Source organism: Helobdella robusta (genome assembly GCF_000326865.2).
Source record: "Helobdella robusta unplaced genomic scaffold HELROscaffold_3, whole genome shotgun sequence".
Classification (NCBI taxonomy): Eukaryota; Metazoa; Annelida; class Clitellata; order Rhynchobdellida; family Glossiphoniidae; genus Helobdella; species Helobdella robusta.
In genome coordinates, this window is record NW_008704501.1 from 934,284 (window position 1) to 955,584 (window position 21,301).

At 30.0% G+C, this 21,301-nt stretch overlaps 4 protein-coding genes across 4 annotated transcripts; all 4 read left to right on the forward strand.

The window, feature by feature from the left end:
• Nucleotides 1–3,126: 3,126 nt before the first annotated feature.
• HELRODRAFT_161038 (hypothetical protein) lies at nt 3,127–4,643 on the forward strand (the record flags this gene model as incomplete). The annotated part of the gene is made up of 3 exons (XM_009021020.1): nt 3,127–3,335; nt 4,206–4,297; nt 4,588–4,643. 3 exons carry the CDS (start codon nt 3,127–3,129, stop codon nt 4,641–4,643), a joined length of 357 nt encoding a protein of 118 aa, XP_009019268.1.
• A 3,275-nt stretch (nt 4,644–7,918) lies between these two features.
• HELRODRAFT_161039 (hypothetical protein) lies at nt 7,919–10,164 on the forward strand (the record flags this gene model as incomplete). Its single annotated transcript, XM_009021021.1, has 4 exons — nt 7,919–8,007; nt 8,064–8,128; nt 9,195–9,338; nt 9,602–10,164. 4 exons carry the CDS (start codon nt 7,919–7,921, stop codon nt 10,162–10,164), a joined length of 861 nt encoding a protein of 286 aa, XP_009019269.1.
• A 1,923-nt stretch (nt 10,165–12,087) lies between these two features.
• HELRODRAFT_65374 (hypothetical protein) lies at nt 12,088–14,857 on the forward strand (the record flags this gene model as incomplete). Its single annotated transcript, XM_009021022.1, has 4 exons — nt 12,088–12,145; nt 12,322–12,474; nt 13,221–13,330; nt 14,765–14,857. The coding sequence occupies 4 exons, from the start codon at nt 12,088–12,090 to the stop codon at nt 14,855–14,857; spliced, it is 414 nt and encodes a 137-aa protein (XP_009019270.1).
• Nucleotides 14,858–19,694: 4,837 nt separating this feature from the next.
• Nucleotides 19,695–19,844, forward strand: HELRODRAFT_138596 (hypothetical protein; the record flags this gene model as incomplete). Its single annotated transcript, XM_009021023.1, has 1 exon — nt 19,695–19,844. A coding segment is annotated over one exon (150 nt), but the record flags the coding sequence as incomplete, so codon positions are not given.
• Between the last annotated feature and the right edge of the window lie 1,457 nt (nt 19,845–21,301).

A 21,301-nucleotide genomic window follows, 5' to 3' on the forward strand; every position in this document is an offset into this window, starting at 1 on the left:
CTTTTTATTAATTAACACACCCACACTCACACACAAACACACACACACACACACACACATACACACACACTATATATATATACATATATATATATATATATATATATATATATATATATGTTTACAATATTCTATAAATTCTACCGAATGTGTGGCGTTAAAATGTGTGTAGATCGTTTTTTCAATTTTTCTCACTAAAGTTGAAAAACTATAAAAAATATTTTACGAAAAACTTTAGTGAGAAAAATTGAAAAAACGAACTACAAACATATTAACGCTAAACATTCGGTAGAATTTATAGAATATTGTAAAAATTATGGTCTATTACCAACATATATATATATATATATATGCACATACACATTACGTATGCATGCGCAAGCACCGCATCGTACGCATATGAGCATATGATGGTTTCATGGTTTCGGACAAACAGTACACGAATCATGCCATCGCTTATGTATTTATGTGTGCGCATGATTTTGTGTGTGTGCTTTTTGTTCTGCTCGTATGTAATATGTTGCATTTACCAACAGCAAGGGTAGGCAAACTACGAAAGCTATTTTATGCGGCCCGCGACGCCTTGTTCGCCAAAAAATGTCGTCAGCCAGACATTATGACCAAAAGAAAGAACCACAAATTTTAAAAAATTCTCTCGGGCCGAAAAATTTTGTTATTTAAGTACATATGCTGCCCTTCAAAGGTAAAATAATTCTCAATGCGACCCTTACAGCAAAAACTTTGCCCACCCCTGACCTTTATTATTACAAAGAGTTTTTGTTTTATATGTTAAGGACTCTTTAAACAAACAGGTTAGAAAAGGCGCAACAGGCGTACCAGCGTATTCTGATTATCCTGAATGCTTTCGAAGCTTTGTAATAATGAATTGCATTGTCTAATATAAATTTATATCGACGCACGTTTGTGTAGTGTGCGTGATGTGTAAGTGTGGTGTGTGTATGTGTGTGTGATGTGTGTGGTGTGTTTATTCGCGTGCGCGTGTGTGTGTAGTGAGTGTGTGTGTGGTGTGTGTGTGTGATGTGTCTGTGTGGTGTATGTGTGCGTGTGTGCATTGTTGCAGCAAATAACTTGGCAGCGTTCATTAATTATTCATTCAGCAGGTGAACAACAAAAACCTGCGACCATAATTGTTTCATTGTTTCACTGCGGTAGGACGATCGTTACCAGCATGGACGCCAGGCATTGAAACATATCTGCATGCATCTTTTATATTATTAGGCATTATTTTCAAAGAATTAATTGTTGTTTGTATTTGTATGACGTCAATGGCAGTGCTGATTATAATCCTAATGATGTTAGTATTATAAATTTATTGACGTGTTCCTTCGGTAGTCATTGTTAACCAGTCAGCATTGTTATATATATATATATATATATATATATATATATATATATATATATATATATACACCATTTACATGGATACGTCGTACGTATATATCAAATACTTTGAGTATGACGAAAATAGATTTTTCTAGTGCTGCATCAAATTAGTGTTTCCAGTTTTATAAATATTTGACAATAGATCAACATGTAACTTCATTGATGAAGGAATGTTCTTTTCAACTACGTCAACTGCGCCAGATAAGAAAATGTCCTGACCGGAATGGTTTAAATTTGTTCGAACAAGCATTTGATATAGCCAAATTGGATTAACGTAATAGTCTATTGTATGGAATATCCGTAACTCGTGGCACAGACTTACTATGAGAGAGAAAATCTTGTTTAAATTAGAAATCTTAGTTATTAAATGTTTTAATAATTTTCCACCGGTTTACTTGTCAGACAAATGTATCAAAGTTTTGTCACTTGAGGTCATCATCGTCAAATATGCTCCACCTTATGAATACCAAATTGAAGTCAGCTAGCAAAGAATTTGAAATTTCTGGACCCACGTCCTGAAACAGTTTGCCTGATATTTTCGACAGAATATATTGACGTTGGCTCAGTTCAAGAAACGATCGAAGACATATCTTTTTCAAAAATTTTGCAGTGTCAACCAATGAATGTTGAGCACTAATATAAAGTCTGAATTGAATCTTCTGCACATAAAAATGAAAAGCACAACGTGATGTGCATTTGTTGCATCTTACAACTTGTAATCATGGCTCCATTAGCTTGTAAGCAATAGTCTCAAAAGTTCAAACTCAGCGAAAAACCTTTTTTTAATACATTCAAATATATAACCTAAAAATTAATTACAACCTAATAAAATTTGTATTAACAGATTAACACCTCTTCGTTGATTTTCGTAAAACATTTTTTATTTTCAAACATATGCATAAAAACAAACATACTTTTAGTCATACTTGTGTTGAAAACGTGTGTGATTATACATGAACATGATACGTTGACATATTTTGAAAAACAGATTATACAATCATAGAATTTGGTGTTAATGTCTGATAATTTAAAATTCATAATCATAAATATATAAAACGATTTTTCGCAAACACTTAAGAAAAGTATTTGATTACAAACATATGTACTTAAGTTCACGTCATTGCTGCCAGTATGGCAGTAGTATTTAAAATTCTCTTCAGCCATTCAAAGCCCAGTTCACTACTTATTGTCATAATCAGAGCCTGATTTAGTGTCGTGCTGTCTAGCTGCATATTTCAACAATCAACTGTTTCTTTTTTTGCACTTGAAGATCAATACTTAAAACAACACCAATATATTTTATCATACAACAATCGCTTGTGAAGATTGCGTGGTGGTGCCTGAAACCAGAAGAAATAAGAGAGTTCAGACGGTGCCATCCCAACCACGTCAACGAAACCTAGATTATTTTAACTAATTATAAAAAAGATAGACACTAGTTCCATAATCATTACGTCAACACTTTTTAAAAATAAACTCTCCAAACTTGAAAATGTTTTAAAAAATAGGTCAAGCGAAACAAGCATTCTGCTCTGCTTGCAACAAAATAGAGCTTCATGCTTATAGTGTTAATTACAATCTACAGGACGAAATTGAATTTTCAGTGTTTACCGGACTAATATATCATATGGGTATTACTTTGAAAAAATTTTAGGCAAAGACTCAGTTATTTTTTGTGAGTTTAGCTATCGGGTATATAGTATTGTTTTTATTATCTTATCAATGTTTGTTGATGTCATCCCGATTTCGTTCAACCTCAAAATAGGTATCTTAAACAACTTCCAACTGGATAAGTCAGTGTTCATGAAGGATGGTCTGACATTCCAGAACGCTCGACAAAAGTGCATGCTGATGAATGGTGACATCATGTCACTTGTTGATGATGCCAGAACAGCCGCAATGTTGAAAGCTGCAAGTGCAAGCGTGCAAAAGTATGAAAACTTTTGTTATGTTTGATTTTGAGTTAAAAGAGTTTCTGAGTTAGAGTTGTTAACAATTATCGGATTGATAATAACGGTTAAAAAGTTTTAAAACTTAGTCAAGATGTTTATGATAGCGTTCAATGTTATCCCAGCATTAATGACTTACACCGTGCACCGCACAAAATTTTTGTGTTTTTTATGATGTAACTTCCAATTTTTAATGCTTTTTACTGAATGTATTTTTACTGTTATTTATGAACTGAGAACATTTGCATTTGACCTTCATTGAAATTCTAACAGAAATCGGAATTTTTTGAAATGGATCAGTTTTTCAATATTTTTGATCATTGTCGGCTTTATAAATAAAAATATTTTAATATTTTATATTTAACTACGTAATATATTTATATACGTATTACGTAATATATATATATATATATATATATATATATATATATATATAATCGAACAATATACATATGTATATATATTATATTTCTCTATTTGGTGTTATTAAACATGTTCAATTTTTTTAAAAATCTGAATAATACGATCTAATTTTGAATATACCTAGGTAACTCCGACATTTAATTCTGAGCAAAAGTTCAAAATGTTGTCAGGATTACGAAACTTGATAAATTCTGTCAAAAACTAGGATCTCCGTCAAAAATTTTATTGGAATCTAAACTTGACAGTATATCGAAATTATTTCGTCGAAATGTTTTTTCAAAATATCCAATTTCAAAGAAATTTGGAACTTGCGATAAAAGTCTGCAGGAATGCTGACCTTGTGTACATGCCTTTGCAAATATAAAAAATTTTTAAATTTTAAAAATTAAAAAATTTAATTAGTAAGTTATTACCAACCCATTCATTCAGAGTTTGGGTGGGATTGTTCAGGATGAAGACTGGACAGACCTACCAGTGGACTGAGGAACTGATGAAACTTTCTTATGCTGCCAAACAGATAGGTTAGTACGATTGACTCGTTTGTTCGTTTTTTGTTTGTGTTGGTTTTTTTAGCGTTTTTAAATTTTTCGTTAAAATTTGTCGTCACGCACAAACGCTATCGTGTAAATGTTTTATTATGTTCCGGTGCAACCTCGCATGCGTCGAAGTGAATGCACGAGCAATAAAATGTATTTCTGCTTTGTTTGCCTGCAATAGTAAAAACGCATGTTGGAAGCGCATCAAAAAGTTATGCCGCATGTCTTCAATCGATACATTCTTCTTAGACAACATTCCACTTATTCATTATAAGAAATAAAAGATATAATGGATAAAGAAGAAAGACTGAAAAAAGACATAGTATATTAAGTGATTAATAAATGTAAGCATGCTATCTTCTATATAAGTGTGTCGTTCGTTTGTCAGTGTGTGCGTGTGTATGTGTGTGCCCAAGTTATGGGTTTCAACCCGAATAAGTGAAGCCCATATGAAAATCAAAATGCAAATGAAAATCAAAATGCAAATGAAAATCAAAATGCAAATCAAAATCAAAATGCAAATCAAAATGCAAATGAAAATCAAAATGCAAATGAAAATCAAAATGTTGTTACAAAATATTATAAGGTTAGCCACGAAGTTAGAATAAATATTTCACAACGAAGTTGGTTCAAAAATTCTATTTAATCGTAAATCAATGAAAAGTAAAAATGCAAAAATATGCAAAAACATGGCTTAAAAATTTTCCTTTGTTCAAAAAATAATGCACGCTTGAACAACGGAAAACATTTCTTCATTTTTTTCTTCATTCAAGCGGCTCCATTCTAACGACCAACATTTTCGAATGATGCAAATTATTTGTTCTATTTTCAGCCATCGTACATACATGTGGATGTGTGTTGGTGATGCCTCCCATTTGAAGTTCTATTTATGTGTATGTATGTTTGTGGAACCTTCCATTTAAACATCAATTTATATGATCGCTCATTTCACAGAAATGTACCACAAATTGTAAGTGTACCTCATTGCTCTACAATTTTTTTTACACATACAATATGTAAAAATAAAATTGCTATACAAATTTATTTTTAGTAAAATAAAAAATGTTTGTCGGCAAGTTTGAAACAACGTAGTAAATTTTTTTTTTAATAATTTGATACTTGTGCAATTAAGAACGTGCAGGCTATCTTTACGCTTCTTAATAATATTTTAATGATCAATAATCTTCATTCAATTTTTAACTTTTAAAACTTTCTCTTGTTTTGTGCTTTTTTTTCATGATTTCAAAATAATTTTTTGAAAGAGTTGATTGTTAAACTATCAGCTTGATAAGAAGCATATATTTAAAACAAATTAAAAATTTCTTTAGCACTCCAAAATCAGCAAGACTAATGATTTTTCTTCAATGCACACAAGAGATTATAAAACCATCGTTTAGATTCAATGCGCAAAAGAAAACGTAGATATGAAACTTTCAATTTTAGCCCTGTCTGTATCATCACCCTCAACGAGTTCGAGACGTGTGCCATGTAGTGGACTATGAAGTGTGCCATGAATAACAGAATAATTATTGGAAATATTGAAATGTCAAAAGTCATATAAAATGAAAACTTGTAGTACAGTGCAAGTGAACAACCACAGATGTCAATAACAACCAGAATCGAAGTTGCAGACGGACACATCAATACAAAAAAGGAACAACTAAAATAGAAGAAATTGTCAAATCTATTAAAGTTATATACACATACACACAAAACACGCATACTCACATACAATCTGCAGTCTATACATTATAAATATATAGCCACAAATGATAACTGTATTAACAACTAGTACAAGCCTAATGGTAATGCAATCCACTCAATTAGCAAACAATCCAACATATAATTTAGAAATAATTTGTACATTAAATGAAAGATATCGGTAAGGAAATAATCATAATTAATACTATTAAAAATTAGTAAACCTGTTTATACAATAAAACTCAGAAGAAAAAAGATTCGATAATTTTATACCAAAAATGAATGTGGTGGATGAAAATAAAGCGATTCGTGACAAACGGTGTTAGACAAGTAATTAATTCTAAACAATTAACTTAACTAAAAATAATAAAACTTTAAATAAATAAATAAATAAATAAATAAAGGTTAGATACAGTTAAAATTTTAGATTTAGAAAAACAATGTGAAACTTGGTCAAATTTTCTCTAGATTTTAAAACCTATTGTACATTATTAGTTACGTTCAGACGATCAATATTCTCTGCTGGTGCTTGCCTAAAACGCAATTGGTCAAGCACAATATTTAGAACAGCTCGCCACACAGTCTGCTTCAACCTGGATAGACATTAGAAACATTTCTTATAGAACTAAAAGCTCAACTTTTTTTGTGGTAACACACTCGATTTCAGCAGCACCTTTCATTAGTATAAAAGGGCGTTATATAAAGACTCTAATGATATAATAATAATGGAATTAACAACACTATTATTAATCAAAAAATAATTAATGACGTTAAAACTATTTTTAAATATAAGAAAGGAATTCAAAAAATAAAATGTTAATACACTTCTGTTTCATGGATAATGAAAATAATGGATTTCGTATTTTATTTTTGAAATTTTGATCTACTCATTTCAAAGTAACCCCAAAAATTTTAACAACAACGACGACGAATGCATCCCATGTTAAAACAAATAAAGAAAATTTTCAAAAGTTATCGATCCAGCTGCTTCTTTAAAACGATTTATCAGGAAGACGACACGAAGTTCATTGTTTTTTCTAGTCACAAAAAATATAGCGAATGAAAATAGAAAAAATGTTCATTGAAAATATTCAATTAAATAAATGAATGGTGTTTTATGTTATACATACAAGGTTTTTAAATTTATAGCTAAATTTATCTCATTATTTTTTAATATTTATTGATATTTTTACACGACAAGAATAGAAAATTATGCAACAATAATAAAAAAAAATATTTCGACGTTATGAATGAAAAAAATAGCATTAAGTCTTCTGTTGACTGATGTGATACCTCATTAATTGCTCCACCATTTTTAACGGCCCGTTCCTGTTTTCACTGATGACGTAGACGTTGTCATGACGATTAATGCTACGGTCCATGTACACAACTTACATTAGTTCTTTTAAATATGTTGAAATATAATATTGAATGAAGGATAATTTGACAAAAAATAGCCATACTATATCATCAGAATGACTGAAGAGTTAAGTGCTGTACACCTAAATTATTTTACTTGGGTTTAGATATATTAGCTGATCGGAAGTCTGATAGCATCAGGTTGTAAATGTGATGTGGATATCAAACGAAGGATAGCTATGGCGAAAGATGCATATTCTAAAATGAAAAACATCTTCACCAACAGTTAAATCAGAATATCAACAAAATTAAAACTTAGGGTGTTACATTTTTCCTGTGCCAACTTACGGCTCTGAGCTTTGGACAACTTCTAAAGAAATGGAAAAAAGATTTAACGCTGCTGAGATGTGGTTTTTGAGAAGAATTATGTAAATTAGTTCGATCTCACATACTTCGAATGAAGATGTATTAAAACAGCCCGGTTATGAAATGAGGAAATTACAACAGATAATCCAACGGGGGAAGTTAAAGGTTTTTGGTCACATCATGCGGAAGGAAAGAATGGAAAATCTAACAACTACTGGAAAGATTGCAGAGAAAAGAGATCGCGATCAACAACGAATCACATTCGTGAAGTCTCTGTGTCACTTGTTGAATATCACCACATTTCAACTACTACAAAGTGTTAAAGATCGGATTTTGTGGAGGTCGATGCTCGCCAATTTCCTGAAAGGATAAGGCACGAGAAAGAAAAAGGTCTTTCAAGTTAAGTTTTGAGCAAACTAGAGTTTGGGCTCGGAAAATATAAATAAAATATTAAGAAAACACAAAAGTCGCTATTCCTTCGTTGATTAAAAGTCCTAAAAACGTATGTAACATATGAGCAATGATTTTGTCAATTCTTAGATTTTGCTGGGAGGCAGAGATTGTTTTTTATGAGTGTTTGCTGATTGTCATAGAAGTATTTTTCTACAACTGACTTTTCATAAACCTCCAAATTGCTGGACAAATATAAAAATGGGCCATGTTTGCATAGTTTCGGAATATGGTTTACAATTTTGAAAACTGGTTAAAAAATTTTCCGCAAAACTAAAGTTTCACGTTATTGTTTTCAGTAACAATTTTTTAGTTTAACTGATAACTAACAATGTTAAAAATTCAAGCAATAAGATTAAAAAATTGGTAAATTTAAAGTCATCAGTCCCATTTTATCAGGAGAAGTTTTGTATATAGTTTGTTTAAGGTCACAAAAAGGCCAAATTTCAGTAAATTTGAAAACGAACGGTTCTTTATATTTTGGAAGCGAAAAGAAAATATTAAGTTAAATTTTGCAATGAAATTATACAATATTATAAAATATTATAAAAAAAATATTATTTTTTTATTATTATATTTTATTATTAATATTATTATATTATAAAATGTTGGTTTTGTAATTCTTTGCAAATGTTTGTTTATTTTAATTATTTTAAACATTGCTTGAAAAATTTTTGGGGATGCGGCTACGGCTAGCAAGTGTGTTAAAGTCTTAATCTACACTAGACTGTCTGATCAAGAATTGCTTTTCAAGAATTGTTTCTGGAAAACAACAATGCCTTGGCCGTGGATTTTCTACAAAAAACTTTTTTTCTTTATCTTGTTCTTATTATCAAGAAATTTGAATTACATTTGAATTTCTTGATTAAAACAGAAAAAAATTGCCATTGTTTAATTTCATATAATATTGAGTTTTAAGATATGAAATAATTGCTTATATTAAGAAAATTGGCTCTTGGCTCTTGCTAATTATGGGTAGGAATATATTGTATTTTTTTATTAATAGATTACTACACGAAATGGAAAGCTGGCGATGATCGATCAGGCAACTGTGTTGTCATGGATACCAGCACATCTAAATGGGAAAGTGTTGATTGTAGAGCTACAGTATACCCATTCATGTGTGCCATTTATGCAAGTGCAAGTACAGGTTGTTATGAATTACTTGATTGAAACTGTTTACACGGAATTACTTGATTGAAACGGTTTACATCGCATTGATATGTAAACAAATATTATCATTTTAAAAATTGTCATCATTGCATTGAAATAATGATAAAAACCGTAATACAATTCAAAGTTGTATGAACAATCTTTCAAGTTAAAAATATTAATTAACATCATGCAACAAATTTGTTATTGTCAGCAACAAATGATAAAAGGCAAAAAAACATGCACTGTCCAATTATACAGGAAATCAATCCAAGCTAAACGACAGTAGTCAGTTTGATGGAGCTTCTGTAACATTTGCCCCAGACGACAACGCCAGCGTAAACAAAGTGATGCTCTACGTTCTCCTCCCTATTTTTCTCATGTGCTACGTCAGCTCATGCATTGCTTATTGCGTATACAAACTTTGGCTAAACTGTGCAAGAAAACCACTGCTGGAAAAAATAGAAGCTTTAAAGTACGAAAATGAATACAGTGACAAAGATCCGATTATCGAAGCACCCGCCAGCAATATCGCAGGCATCCATAAAAACGCCAATATGGAAGCAATGATAGCCAAAACAAAAATGCTTTCTGATCCTCCGTTGAGAAGTAGGATCGCTGAAAATAACAAAAATCAACCAGTAGCTGCAAATAGTCAGGTAACAACGAGTGGCTCCACAAATCCGAGTAGCTCAGCTTCCGGAAATGGTTCGATGACTGCAAGCAGCGACGAGGCAGGAATGAAAACATCCATTAACGAAATATTGATGAATAAATTGAAAGCAAGAGCTAAGGCCCAAGAAAAGAACAAAAACGTTTTTTAACAATTCGGCAACATTTTAAGGAAAAATATTTACTTATTTTATTATAAATAATATTTTAAATGATTTATATGATAGTTTTATTATATAAACTGAATTGACACTCATTTTAGATGCAATGTAAACAATTTTTTGTATATATACGTGTGTGTGTGTGTGTGTGTGTGTGTGTGTGCGTGTGTGGTGTGTGTGGTGTGTGTAGAGTGAGAGTTCATTATTCTATATTTATGTTATTTAGGTTCATAAGCAACCCGTTTAATTTTTAATTAAATTTCTTCAACTTCTTTAACTTCTTTAATCCGATTAGCCAGTTTTCATGTTTAATCATATTGCATATTGCTTTATTATGCATTAACATATCATTCAATTGGATTGATTTTTTCTATATCGTACAATTTATGAATAATTTTAAAATCTTTTAAAATTAAAAAATAATGGTTCATAATTACCTTATTTTGAAGGTATAGGCTGATAAAACATTATATCACGTTAAGCCAATTCTTTTTTATCTTCACTGGCTTCTGGTTTATTAAAGAGTTATTTTCAAGATATGTTTCACATTTTCAAATGTATTAAGGGAGTCGCTCCTAAATATTTAACTGATAGAGTCATTCCCAGAACATTTCCGCTGCTGAGTCAAACATTGCGCTCTGACAATTCAGGTTTACTGTACCGGACACAAACTTGGCATTTGGTCGAAAGAATTTCTGCGTAGCGGGTCCTGCTGTCTGGAATGGTTTGCCTAGGGACTTTAGTAATCCAGCGTTGTCTGATATTCAGTTTCGTAGAATGTTGAATCTTTTTTGTCCAAGTTCAACTGTGCTAATAATTTTTCTCCATTCATTACGTTGCCTCAGACGAGAGTTGAAAAGTTCTTTTCGCAATAAGACAACAATATTTATTTGGTTGCTCATATTCTATTTTTACCTTTATTTGCCGTCCATAACATTGAACACACAGAAAAATTGAATTTCGTACTTGGGCTTAACGTTGACCTAAAAGCATTTGCGTTATTACATTACATTATATTTTATTAGCTTTGACTAATCACCCAAATTCGTATCGTTTAGGACTCGTTCGAGACCTTCCTGCACCGATATTACCAAGGTGCGGTGACTGACAAATTGTAATCTTATTTTGCATCTTTCGAGTTTAGCCGTTTATTTTTGGAAAGAAATAATCAAATAAAACCGAGGCAGCCATTCTTTCCTTGACAATTACAACAAATGATTGGCGTTAATAGTGCTTTTATTTTCAGGAAAGTTTATGTACGAAGAATACACTAGAGCAAAACCAAAATAAAAAAATATAACGAGCAACCCCAATGTTTTAAAAATTGTTTTTTACATTTTCTGAATTCATCCCTTCGTTTTAATGAACGGGTGTCTGGGACCAGAAGATATAAAATAAAACATAGGTTGTCGTTCCCTTTTTGGTACTGAATATTATTAAATATGCCCTATAAACTTTACTTATATTCCATTTGGAACTAATCTTCATAAATTAAAACAAAGGTGTGACGTCACCAATACTCATATTTCCGGCAAATCCTATTTTAGCAGGATTATTAGGCATCTATATGACATCTCCATGGTTCCATGTTTATATAAATGCTGAATATTTAAAAATCTGTAAATGAAAATTCATGAAAATAACAAATAAATCTATAAAAAATGAAATTCATTTGAATGGCACACTAACCTAGATAGTTCATTTGAATGCCATCTAATAAATATCATCGCTTAAATTTGCTGACTCGTCAAACATTTCAAAACGTTTTAACAGCTCATCTCCTCCCATCTTATTTTTATAGTGATTTTTAATAAATTATTTTGTGAAACCTCAGTTGGACCTGTTCGTTACCTTTCGCTCTTGAACTATTCATATTAATTGCCACAAAGTTTTTGTTCAATTTTGTATTTAAACATGGCTAAGCAAGATCAAGTTTTGATTCTGAATCCGCCTTCGGAAATTAAATTCACAGGTTTTTAAATTCAATGGTTTGGCTAGAGGTTTTTATTTCAAAAAAATTAAAAAAAATTCAATTTCCTAGAACACCTAATAAAATGCAACATTTTACATTAACTTTTTTAAATTGACAAAATCAAAAAACGATCATCAATTTTTCAATCACTTTTTTTTGGTTTTCAAATTTTTTAGGACCCTTCACGGAAATTGTGCAGACTGATTTGGAATTGACCAACCCTTCTTCAAGAAAAGTTATGTTCAAAGTAAAAACCACTGCTCCCAAAAGGTATTGTGTGAGACCTAACAGTGGAATTATTGAACCTGGAGCTAAGCTCTCAATTACATGTTTGATTTTTCTTTATTTCATTTGTTTTATATTTTTATAAAATTCTTGCAATTGTAAGTAATTAATAAAGTAAATATAAAATTATAAAGTATAAACTTTAGTTAAAACTAACTAAATTGGGATATTATTAAATTAATTTAATTAATAAAGGTTCTCTGTACATTGATAACCTTATCTTAAATCTATTTTTTCAAATGCAAAAATATTACACATTACTAAGTCATATTTTTATTAATTTTTTTCAATTGCTAGGTTGTCTAAAACTAATTAATATTATTCATATTATATAGTTACTTAGAACTAATATAGTAAGATGAATGAATTGTTATTTTTTGTAGCTTTCTACTTGTATGTGTTTTATAATTGTATTTTGAAGTAAGGTTTGAACATTTTGACTTTAAAATTTGTTAAATAAGTAAATATGTGATCAATGAGATAAAAGCAATGTGTGTAACAACTAGTAAGCTCTTCCTATTTCTCAGTAGTCCACCATTTTGCTTACCTGTCACCAATCAAATCAAATTAATGGAAAAAACTTATAAATTATTTAATCAGTATTAATTTTACGGTTATCATTTTGGGTTAGGGTTAGATTATACATATACATACATTAAATTAGGATGTGAGTTTACACGTTTTTGTAATTATATTAATCCTTGATATTATTCATTAATATTAATTAAATATAAAATTTCATTATTTTGAATAATAATTAATGTGTCAACATGATTTTTGATCACAAAAGTGATGTTGCAGCCGTACAACCACGAACAGCAGAACGAAAAGAACAAGCACAAGTTCATGGTTCAGTCAATGTTTGCCCCTGATGGCCACATCGAAAATCCCGAAACTCTTGTTAGATATTTCACATTCTTTTTTTTCAGAGATCATGATACAAATTATTTTTATAATATTTTGCTAGTCTACAGGTATGCTAATGCTAAATTATAATTATATATAAATAAATAAATAAATTTGTTTAATGTTTCATAAATAATCTCTGTATTATAAACAGTTCAGCTCTGTTTGGTTTTTAGTAGATAATAAGTAGATAAATAACAAAATGGCTAACGAAAAGATGGATAAACATTGTTTTAAAACTTGTTTAACAGTGTTTGTGGAAGATTTCTTTTCTCCTTATATTGTTGATAACTTTTGATGAAGAGCATTTTATAATATAATATTGTTTTCCACAACAAATATATTTCCATCTATATCTACTATTTGCAATTTAAATTTTTAAAGTTAAGACATTAATTTAATTAACCTAAAACACTTTGTGAATGGCCTGTTAATCTGCAATTACTTTTTTGATTTTGAATTTTTTGTCTCCTCTTACTCAATCTCATTTTCTGTTTCCTATAGCTATTAGCTTTAATAAATAATAATAATGTTCTTGATAGAATAAATGCTGGAAGTCTTTATTTTTGCTTTTGAGTACATTAGTCAATGATCAAATTAGCTGACTAGTGCATTGATTGCCATCATATTTAAAGTCTTTTTGTTTTTTTCTTTGTTCTCTAAAAATGCTACCTATGACCATGTTTGATATGTAATTTTGAGATGGTGTCAATTGTTATTTTTTAAGTTTCTCTACTATCTGGCTCAAGTTTTTTTCATTTGAAATGAATGAGTTTCAAATTTTGATGTTTCTAATTTGCTTGCCGATGATATTTTTTTTTTTCATTTACCCATTTAAAATTCACTTTATATATAGGTTAATTGTTTTCAAAACCGTTTCAGTCTTCAAAAGTCTTCAGTAGCTTCAAATTTGCTCTCTTTACTACATTTTTTCATTTAATTTTTTGCAAATTTTTTCTCAAACTATTTGGACTTTAAATTTCTGATTACTTTAGTGTGTAGTGTGTTTAATCTACAATTTATGTGACTTCTATTTATAATTGTTTTTGCAACCACTAATATTTCATTGTTGAGCTAATTCAACTGAACTAGTGACTTAACAGCTGACAAATTATTTATATATAGCAGAAAAAATAGTCTAAATTCTTCTACTTATGATGTCACATTCATTTTAGTGCTTTCCTGATTAATCATGGTACATTTCCTTAATTTGAATTGCTAACAAAATCAATTGTTGTGTTAATGTATTATTTATAAAGCTACTTTTCAAGTCATGGTTATGGAATTGCTTTCAAAAATTTTTTTTCATATTTTAGTCACAAACCTCATAAATACAAATTAATGGATAATCAGATGTCCTGTGAAATGTTTTCAATTGATATGGAAGTTTATAAGATATAATTTAACACAATATATAATTTTTTGCAGTGGAAAGAAGCTTCTCCTGATGTTTTGATGGATGCAAAGCTTCGTTGTGTTTTCGAAGATCCAACTGTGAGAATATTCACTAACAATTTATAATTATCCATCTAATCATGTTTAGCTAATTCATTGCTAATTATTCAATTTTCAATGTGTTATGGCGATTCAAATATGGTAACATTTGAGATGTTTATTAACAGTTAAACAACAGTGAGGTATTAAAAGTTGTCAAAAGATTGACAATATTAAACTGAGCAAGATGATGTAAGGGTTTGCCTGCGTTCCTAAATATATTGCTGGTAATCGAACTATTCTCTTTAAAAAAAATTAGCATGTTTTTAATTTTTGCAGAGCAGATATTTTCTCTGATCATGTTGTCTTTCTTCAATTTGTCTCCTAATGGTCTTCCTCAGTTGTACTGTCTGACAACAACTTGGAAAAATTGATTCTACTGTTAACTATCAATACAAGATATTTCAAATTGACTCTCAATTTCAGTGGTGACTTCAAAGACTCAGTTAATGACTTTGAAGTCGCATTTGACTCTTAATATATTCTATAAACCCTATTCAAACATTTTTTATTGAATGAGATTTTGAATTATCTACCAGTTGATAACAGACGATGGAAATTGGAGACAAAATAAAGCACATTCTTTGTCACTGGAGATAAATCAAAAAATGGACTTTCAAAAATGTTGTAACTGTTTTTACTACGAATAATAACACATGCTTCACCGAGCAAGTGTTATTTTATTAGTTATCCTTGCCGTTTCTGTAATGTTGAAATCATAAATTTGAATGTTTGTTATGTACATAAAAGGATGACGATCAAGGCAAACCTCGTATCATCCTGCTCATTCTTTGTGGCATACCTGATTCTAACTTTTGAAATGATTGTTTACATTGGATAATTTCTGTCAGCTCATGTTTCACTTTCAACCAGTATCCTACCTCATAACATTTTAAACTGATATATCACAATATTTCAAATCATTTTTTTAATCATGCACATTATCAAGACTAGCACAAAGAGTGGGACTGGGGACAGTAATGGAGGAATTCCGGTTTCTAAAGTGAAATCTGAGTTTCCATCCCAACAACAACGTGATGTAAGTGTTTTTGTTTGTTAAAGGTTAAATGTTTGGATAAATATTATTCTTTGCTTATTATATGGTTATAAATATATATTAATGTGCTTAATTCAAAATTATTCGAAGGATCCTAAGAATTTTATCACATTTCTCCCTTCAATATTTTTTAATGTGAAGTTAACTTTTAACTCTAAACACAAGTCTCAAGTTCACGTGGTTACTCAAAAAATGTGTCCTAGGTTATACACAAATTTTTTTTTTTTCGCATAGATGTAGTTTTTACAGTTATGTTTATTTCTTTTAAAAAATATTTTATGAAAATATTTATTTGACAAAATATTGAATTACTGCTTTTGAAACGCAATTGCATGAGATAAACAACACATAAAATTTTTTGCCATCAACTTGGAGCAAAACCCATTTGATCCCATTTTAGATAAATAAAAAAATTCTTTGCAGGCGTCAAGTAATGCACATGCCGAGAAACGAACAGTGCATCAACAGCAAATGAATCTTTCAGCCACATCATCATCTACAAAAGCCAACCTTATTGATGAAATTCAGTTTTTGAAATCAGAAAACGCCAAACTTAATGTAAGCTCAATTTCTGAATAATGATTAGTGAACTGCTTGAATTTATTTTTTGTTTTTTAACACTTTGAAATAAGAATCTTAATAATTATTTCGGAAGGAGGAGAAGGAAAGACTGTCTACATTGGCATTGAGTCAGTCTTTTACATCAATGTCAACAGATGAATTGGCTTTTCGATCTAAGGACAGTTCGGCCTCAGTTGCAGTTGGAACATCAAATGTAGCTTTTATTCCTGTGAATGTTATCATCATCATACTTTTTATTATTCTCGGTGTAATTCTTGGTAAAATTATGTTGTAATGGATTCATCGGCCAGTTGGTCGACTGTTTCACCATAATTTATAATAATCAGCTACCGATTAATGATTACTACAATCGTTATTGCATATTATTTTACACTGACTATATTATTATCTAAAAATCATAATTGTGCAGTTAATCATTGTGCAATTTCTGAGTTGAATGGCGCTTGTTTGAGTTGAATGGAACAACTTGTTCTATCAGACAATTATTTCTGGTTTTATTAGCTGATGGTACAGCTAATAAAATCTAAATTATTTTCATAAATATTTTGGATGTAACACATTGCTATTGTTTTGCACACAATGCTTTGGTTGCATTTAAAATTATTTATTGTTAAAATTTGTTCCTTCTTTATAAATACTTTTGGCCAACCAGTTACAAAATGACATAAGATTAATTTTTATGCATATTTTATTTAATAAATTTTTCTCTAAGTTATATCCCATTGTTGATTGAATGAATTCATCAGTTTCTGAATGCAGACAGTACCTACATGAATAATCTTGAACAGCGCATTCAAAGTTCAAGCCATTAATTCTGAATTTTGAAATTATTTTTGTGAATTTCGTTTTTATCATTTAAAAACATAACAAATTTTTATCTTAATGCGTTAGACAAATTTAATAGTCTGCAGCTCTTCACAACTATTTAATACCACGTTAGTATTTATTTTTTAGTGGAGAAGGGTTTTATTCGCTATATTTTTTTCGATTTATGAATTTCTTCACTCTTGGCTTGAAATAATTGTTTAATTTTATAATTTATCTAAAGCATTTCTAAAAATGATCTAGATTAAAAATAAAGGAAAAAAATTAAATCCTGCCAATACTTTGTAACCTATCTTGGAGATAGAAGTGAAAATTGAAAATAAATAAGGACCCAGAAAAATTTGCAGATAGTAAAACTAAAAATAATCATGTTATGTTGGTTCATTGTCAAAAAACTGAAATTTAATTAATGTTCTACATGCCACTTATGTAATTCATTGGGTCACTGATTTAAATAGTTCTCCATCCAGTTGAAACAAGTTCAGCTGTGTAAAATATTTAGTAGATAAAAAAAAATCATAAGTAATTGTAAGTAAATCATAAGTAGATAAGTTATCATTAGTTATCAATCAAGGTGCAGCATCAAAAATTACGAGTCTCTCTAATCTAAACGATTTTTTATTCGTTTTGTAACTTCTCTAGAGACTAGAGTATCACTTAATCTTAATGTATTAATAGTTAATAGCATTACAAAAAAACAATTCTTATAATGATAATCGTTTTGGATTCTATCTACTCAAGACTTGCCAAGTGAACTAAATTTTGTGGTTGGAAGCGACGAGTTTTAGAATTCAATTGATATCGACCGGCCTGCCGGAAAATTTGTAAAAAAAAAGATGTAATTCTAATTTGGACTTGAGGCCGGTCGAGTACGAGTATGTGGTTCTGCTAGTATCTCTCGAATCTAAAGCTAAATGCCAAGACAAAAGACGTACAAAAATAATGAAAGATAGGTAGAGCAGAATGCAAGGAAATGACGACCAAAAATTAGAGTAAACAAGTACATCGTAAAAGTGCTTCAAAAATTTAATTGTTTACGTGTTGTAAAACAGCAAAGACATAAGCAGAACCTCCTTATCTCATTGGTCGATAATTTCAATTTAAACATTTATGTCCTATCGTGAAATGTTTTTGATTCTTTGTATAGTATCTTTATATAAGAAGTCAATTAATTATTTAGATTTTCATTATTATAGTTAAGAAGTTAATTAAGTTTAATTTAAGTTGTCGTGAAAATTGGCTAATTGATTTCAGAAGCACTATTTTTAGTTTAAAAATAAATTTTGTGTCGTGTTTTTCGTCGAAGAAATAATTTTGGTGGGACTTGTTTCAGTTTGAGTGAATGAAAATTATTTCGCTGCCATGTTCGTTCACCTAAAGCTCGCTTGTGGTAAGTTGGAAAATTATTATACATTAATTAAAAAAATATTTTTGTTTGCTCTATATTTAGTTCGATTTCAATAAATAAATAATTTAATGTTTTAGAGACAGTGTTTATATCATAATTTTCATTTCACGATCATGTATTATTTCATTACGTGCTTATTCGTTGTAAGGATGTGCGCGTGCAACCGCGGTATTGTATTTTTTTATTTTAATTATTTATTGCAGATGTTTTTTATACATAGATATTTTTAATTGTAGATTTATATGTATATATAAATATATTTAATTATGAACATTTTATTAATTTACAGACTTCCGAAAGTAATAATTGTTTATCTCGTGTGTACGGCATGAAATGAAATAAACCTACTTTGCAAATAACTTACGAACGCTTAAAATACTGATTATTTACACAAGATGCCTATGGTCAAACACACTGCGGATAGATCAAGTGCAAATAAACTACTTATGCATTGTGAACATTGTGATTTCACCTGCACATTTGCCAGCCAAATGATTCAACATAGAAAGAACCATTCCAATGAAATTAAAAATGTTTTAAACATTAATGTACATTTAGCCAACAATGATAAGCCATCTCCAACTCAGCACAACAAAATCAGAGAAAAAGCAGAAGCAAAAGCCTCAAATCAGCAATCTGATTTTAAAAAAGAAATCACTCTAAAAAAAATCAACTTTAACTCTTCAAATCAGGTGAAACTTAATGAAACAGCATCCAGCACTGCATATGATTTAAAAAGTTGTACTCCCAGCTCAGCAAAATTCATAGTTAAAAAGATTATTCCTATAATAGCCAAGCAGAATGAAACAGTGTTAAATAATGTACATAAAACTTTGCTAATACATGGTGATAAAAAGATGCAAAATGATAGTACAGCAATTGAAAAACTTCCATCTCTCAAGTCACCATCAGCATGTGATCAATGTGACTTTGTTGCTAAAAATAAAAGTGATCTGGCTGCTCACAAACTTGAACATGAAGTTTTATTTTCTTGTTCAGAATGCGAATACACAACACAAAGAAGAAAACATTTTGAAAGACATGAGTGGTGCCATGCAGTCGACTATCCTTTCAAATGTGAATATTGTAGTTTCTCGTCAAATACAGAAATCGCAGTTAAAAGACATGTAGCTTCATTTCACATTTCACTAAAAAACAAAAAGAACATACAAAAAAGAACTGATAACATTGAGTCAGTTGTACCTGTAAAAATTTTGAAAGTGGACACAAATTCTGTTTCTACAAATTTGTCAAAATTGCATGACGAGGTTGTTATAGAATGCAAAGAAGTTGATGGATCAACAAGATGGCATTGTCATATCTGCAATATGGATTTTGATGATCGACAATCAGTCATCAATCATACTAAACTAATGCATGATAAATTTTTCAAAGATTGCGTTATTATAGGAAAGGTGAAATCTACTAGCTTGAATGACAGTCAGTTAAGCAACAGTTCAGACAATTCAAACTCTATTGGTGATAAAAATCATTCCATGCATAAGATTAAAACAATTGTAATGAATAAATCCGAGAAAGATCAATCATCTAGTAATATATGTAAGAATGTTTTTAAGTGTGCACATTGTGTGTATGTTACAGATCACTTTGATAAGTTGAAACATCATCTCGAACATGAATCTAACAACCCAAACCATGCAGCTAAAACAACTATAAAAATAAATACTGAAGATTATGTTGTTGAAAAATCGCAAAGTTTTATTTCTCCCAAAATATTGGAAAACGATGCTTATAAAAATGATTTGAAAAAAATATCTCCTGATAATATGAAAAAGAATTTATATAGCGATGATGAAGTTAGTTTGATAGATAATCTTTCCTCAGAAATGAAGAGTCCACTTGAATATGGTGAAGTTGATGACAAACTGCTTCCATTGGTTGACAAATTGAAAGTCAAATGTTTACTCTGTAGATACATGACGTATTCAGCTAAATGTTTAAAAAAGCATTTGCTAAAAGAACACACGAGCATTGTTATCAACAAGAAACTTTTGCAGGAATTTACTAGGAAGTGTTTTCTACATTCTTTGGAAATTGCTTCTAAGAAAAGTAAAAATAAGATTCAGACTCATGATAAACCTAGCTTATCCAATTCAGAAAACAGTATGGATGAATCTGCTTCAAATGATAAGACTACTGAAGATCTTATGTTGCAAATGTCAGTTCAATCAGAAACTATCAAAATTTCCCCTATCAAAGAAGCAGTCTTTAAAAATAATAACATTTCAAGCACACGGCCTAATGTCTTCAAATGTTCAGTGTGCAGTCGAACATCAAATTTCAAATGCAATATCAAGAAACACATAGAAGCTGTCCATCCAAATGCCACGATGATTCATTACAAAAATAAAATGGGGCCAGATGGCAATAAATTGATTCTAGTCAGTGATGAAAAGTTGGCTACCAAAGAATTAGAAAAACTTCCCTTATTACAAAACGAACCAATCTCAACCGTGAAAATTGAAACTGATGAAGCAGCTCCTAAAAGTATTAAAACAAATCAGGGATCAGAAGTCAAGGTTACTAAAATTGGAATGGCAGATGATTTGAGAATAAAAAGATTTAAATGCTCAGTTTG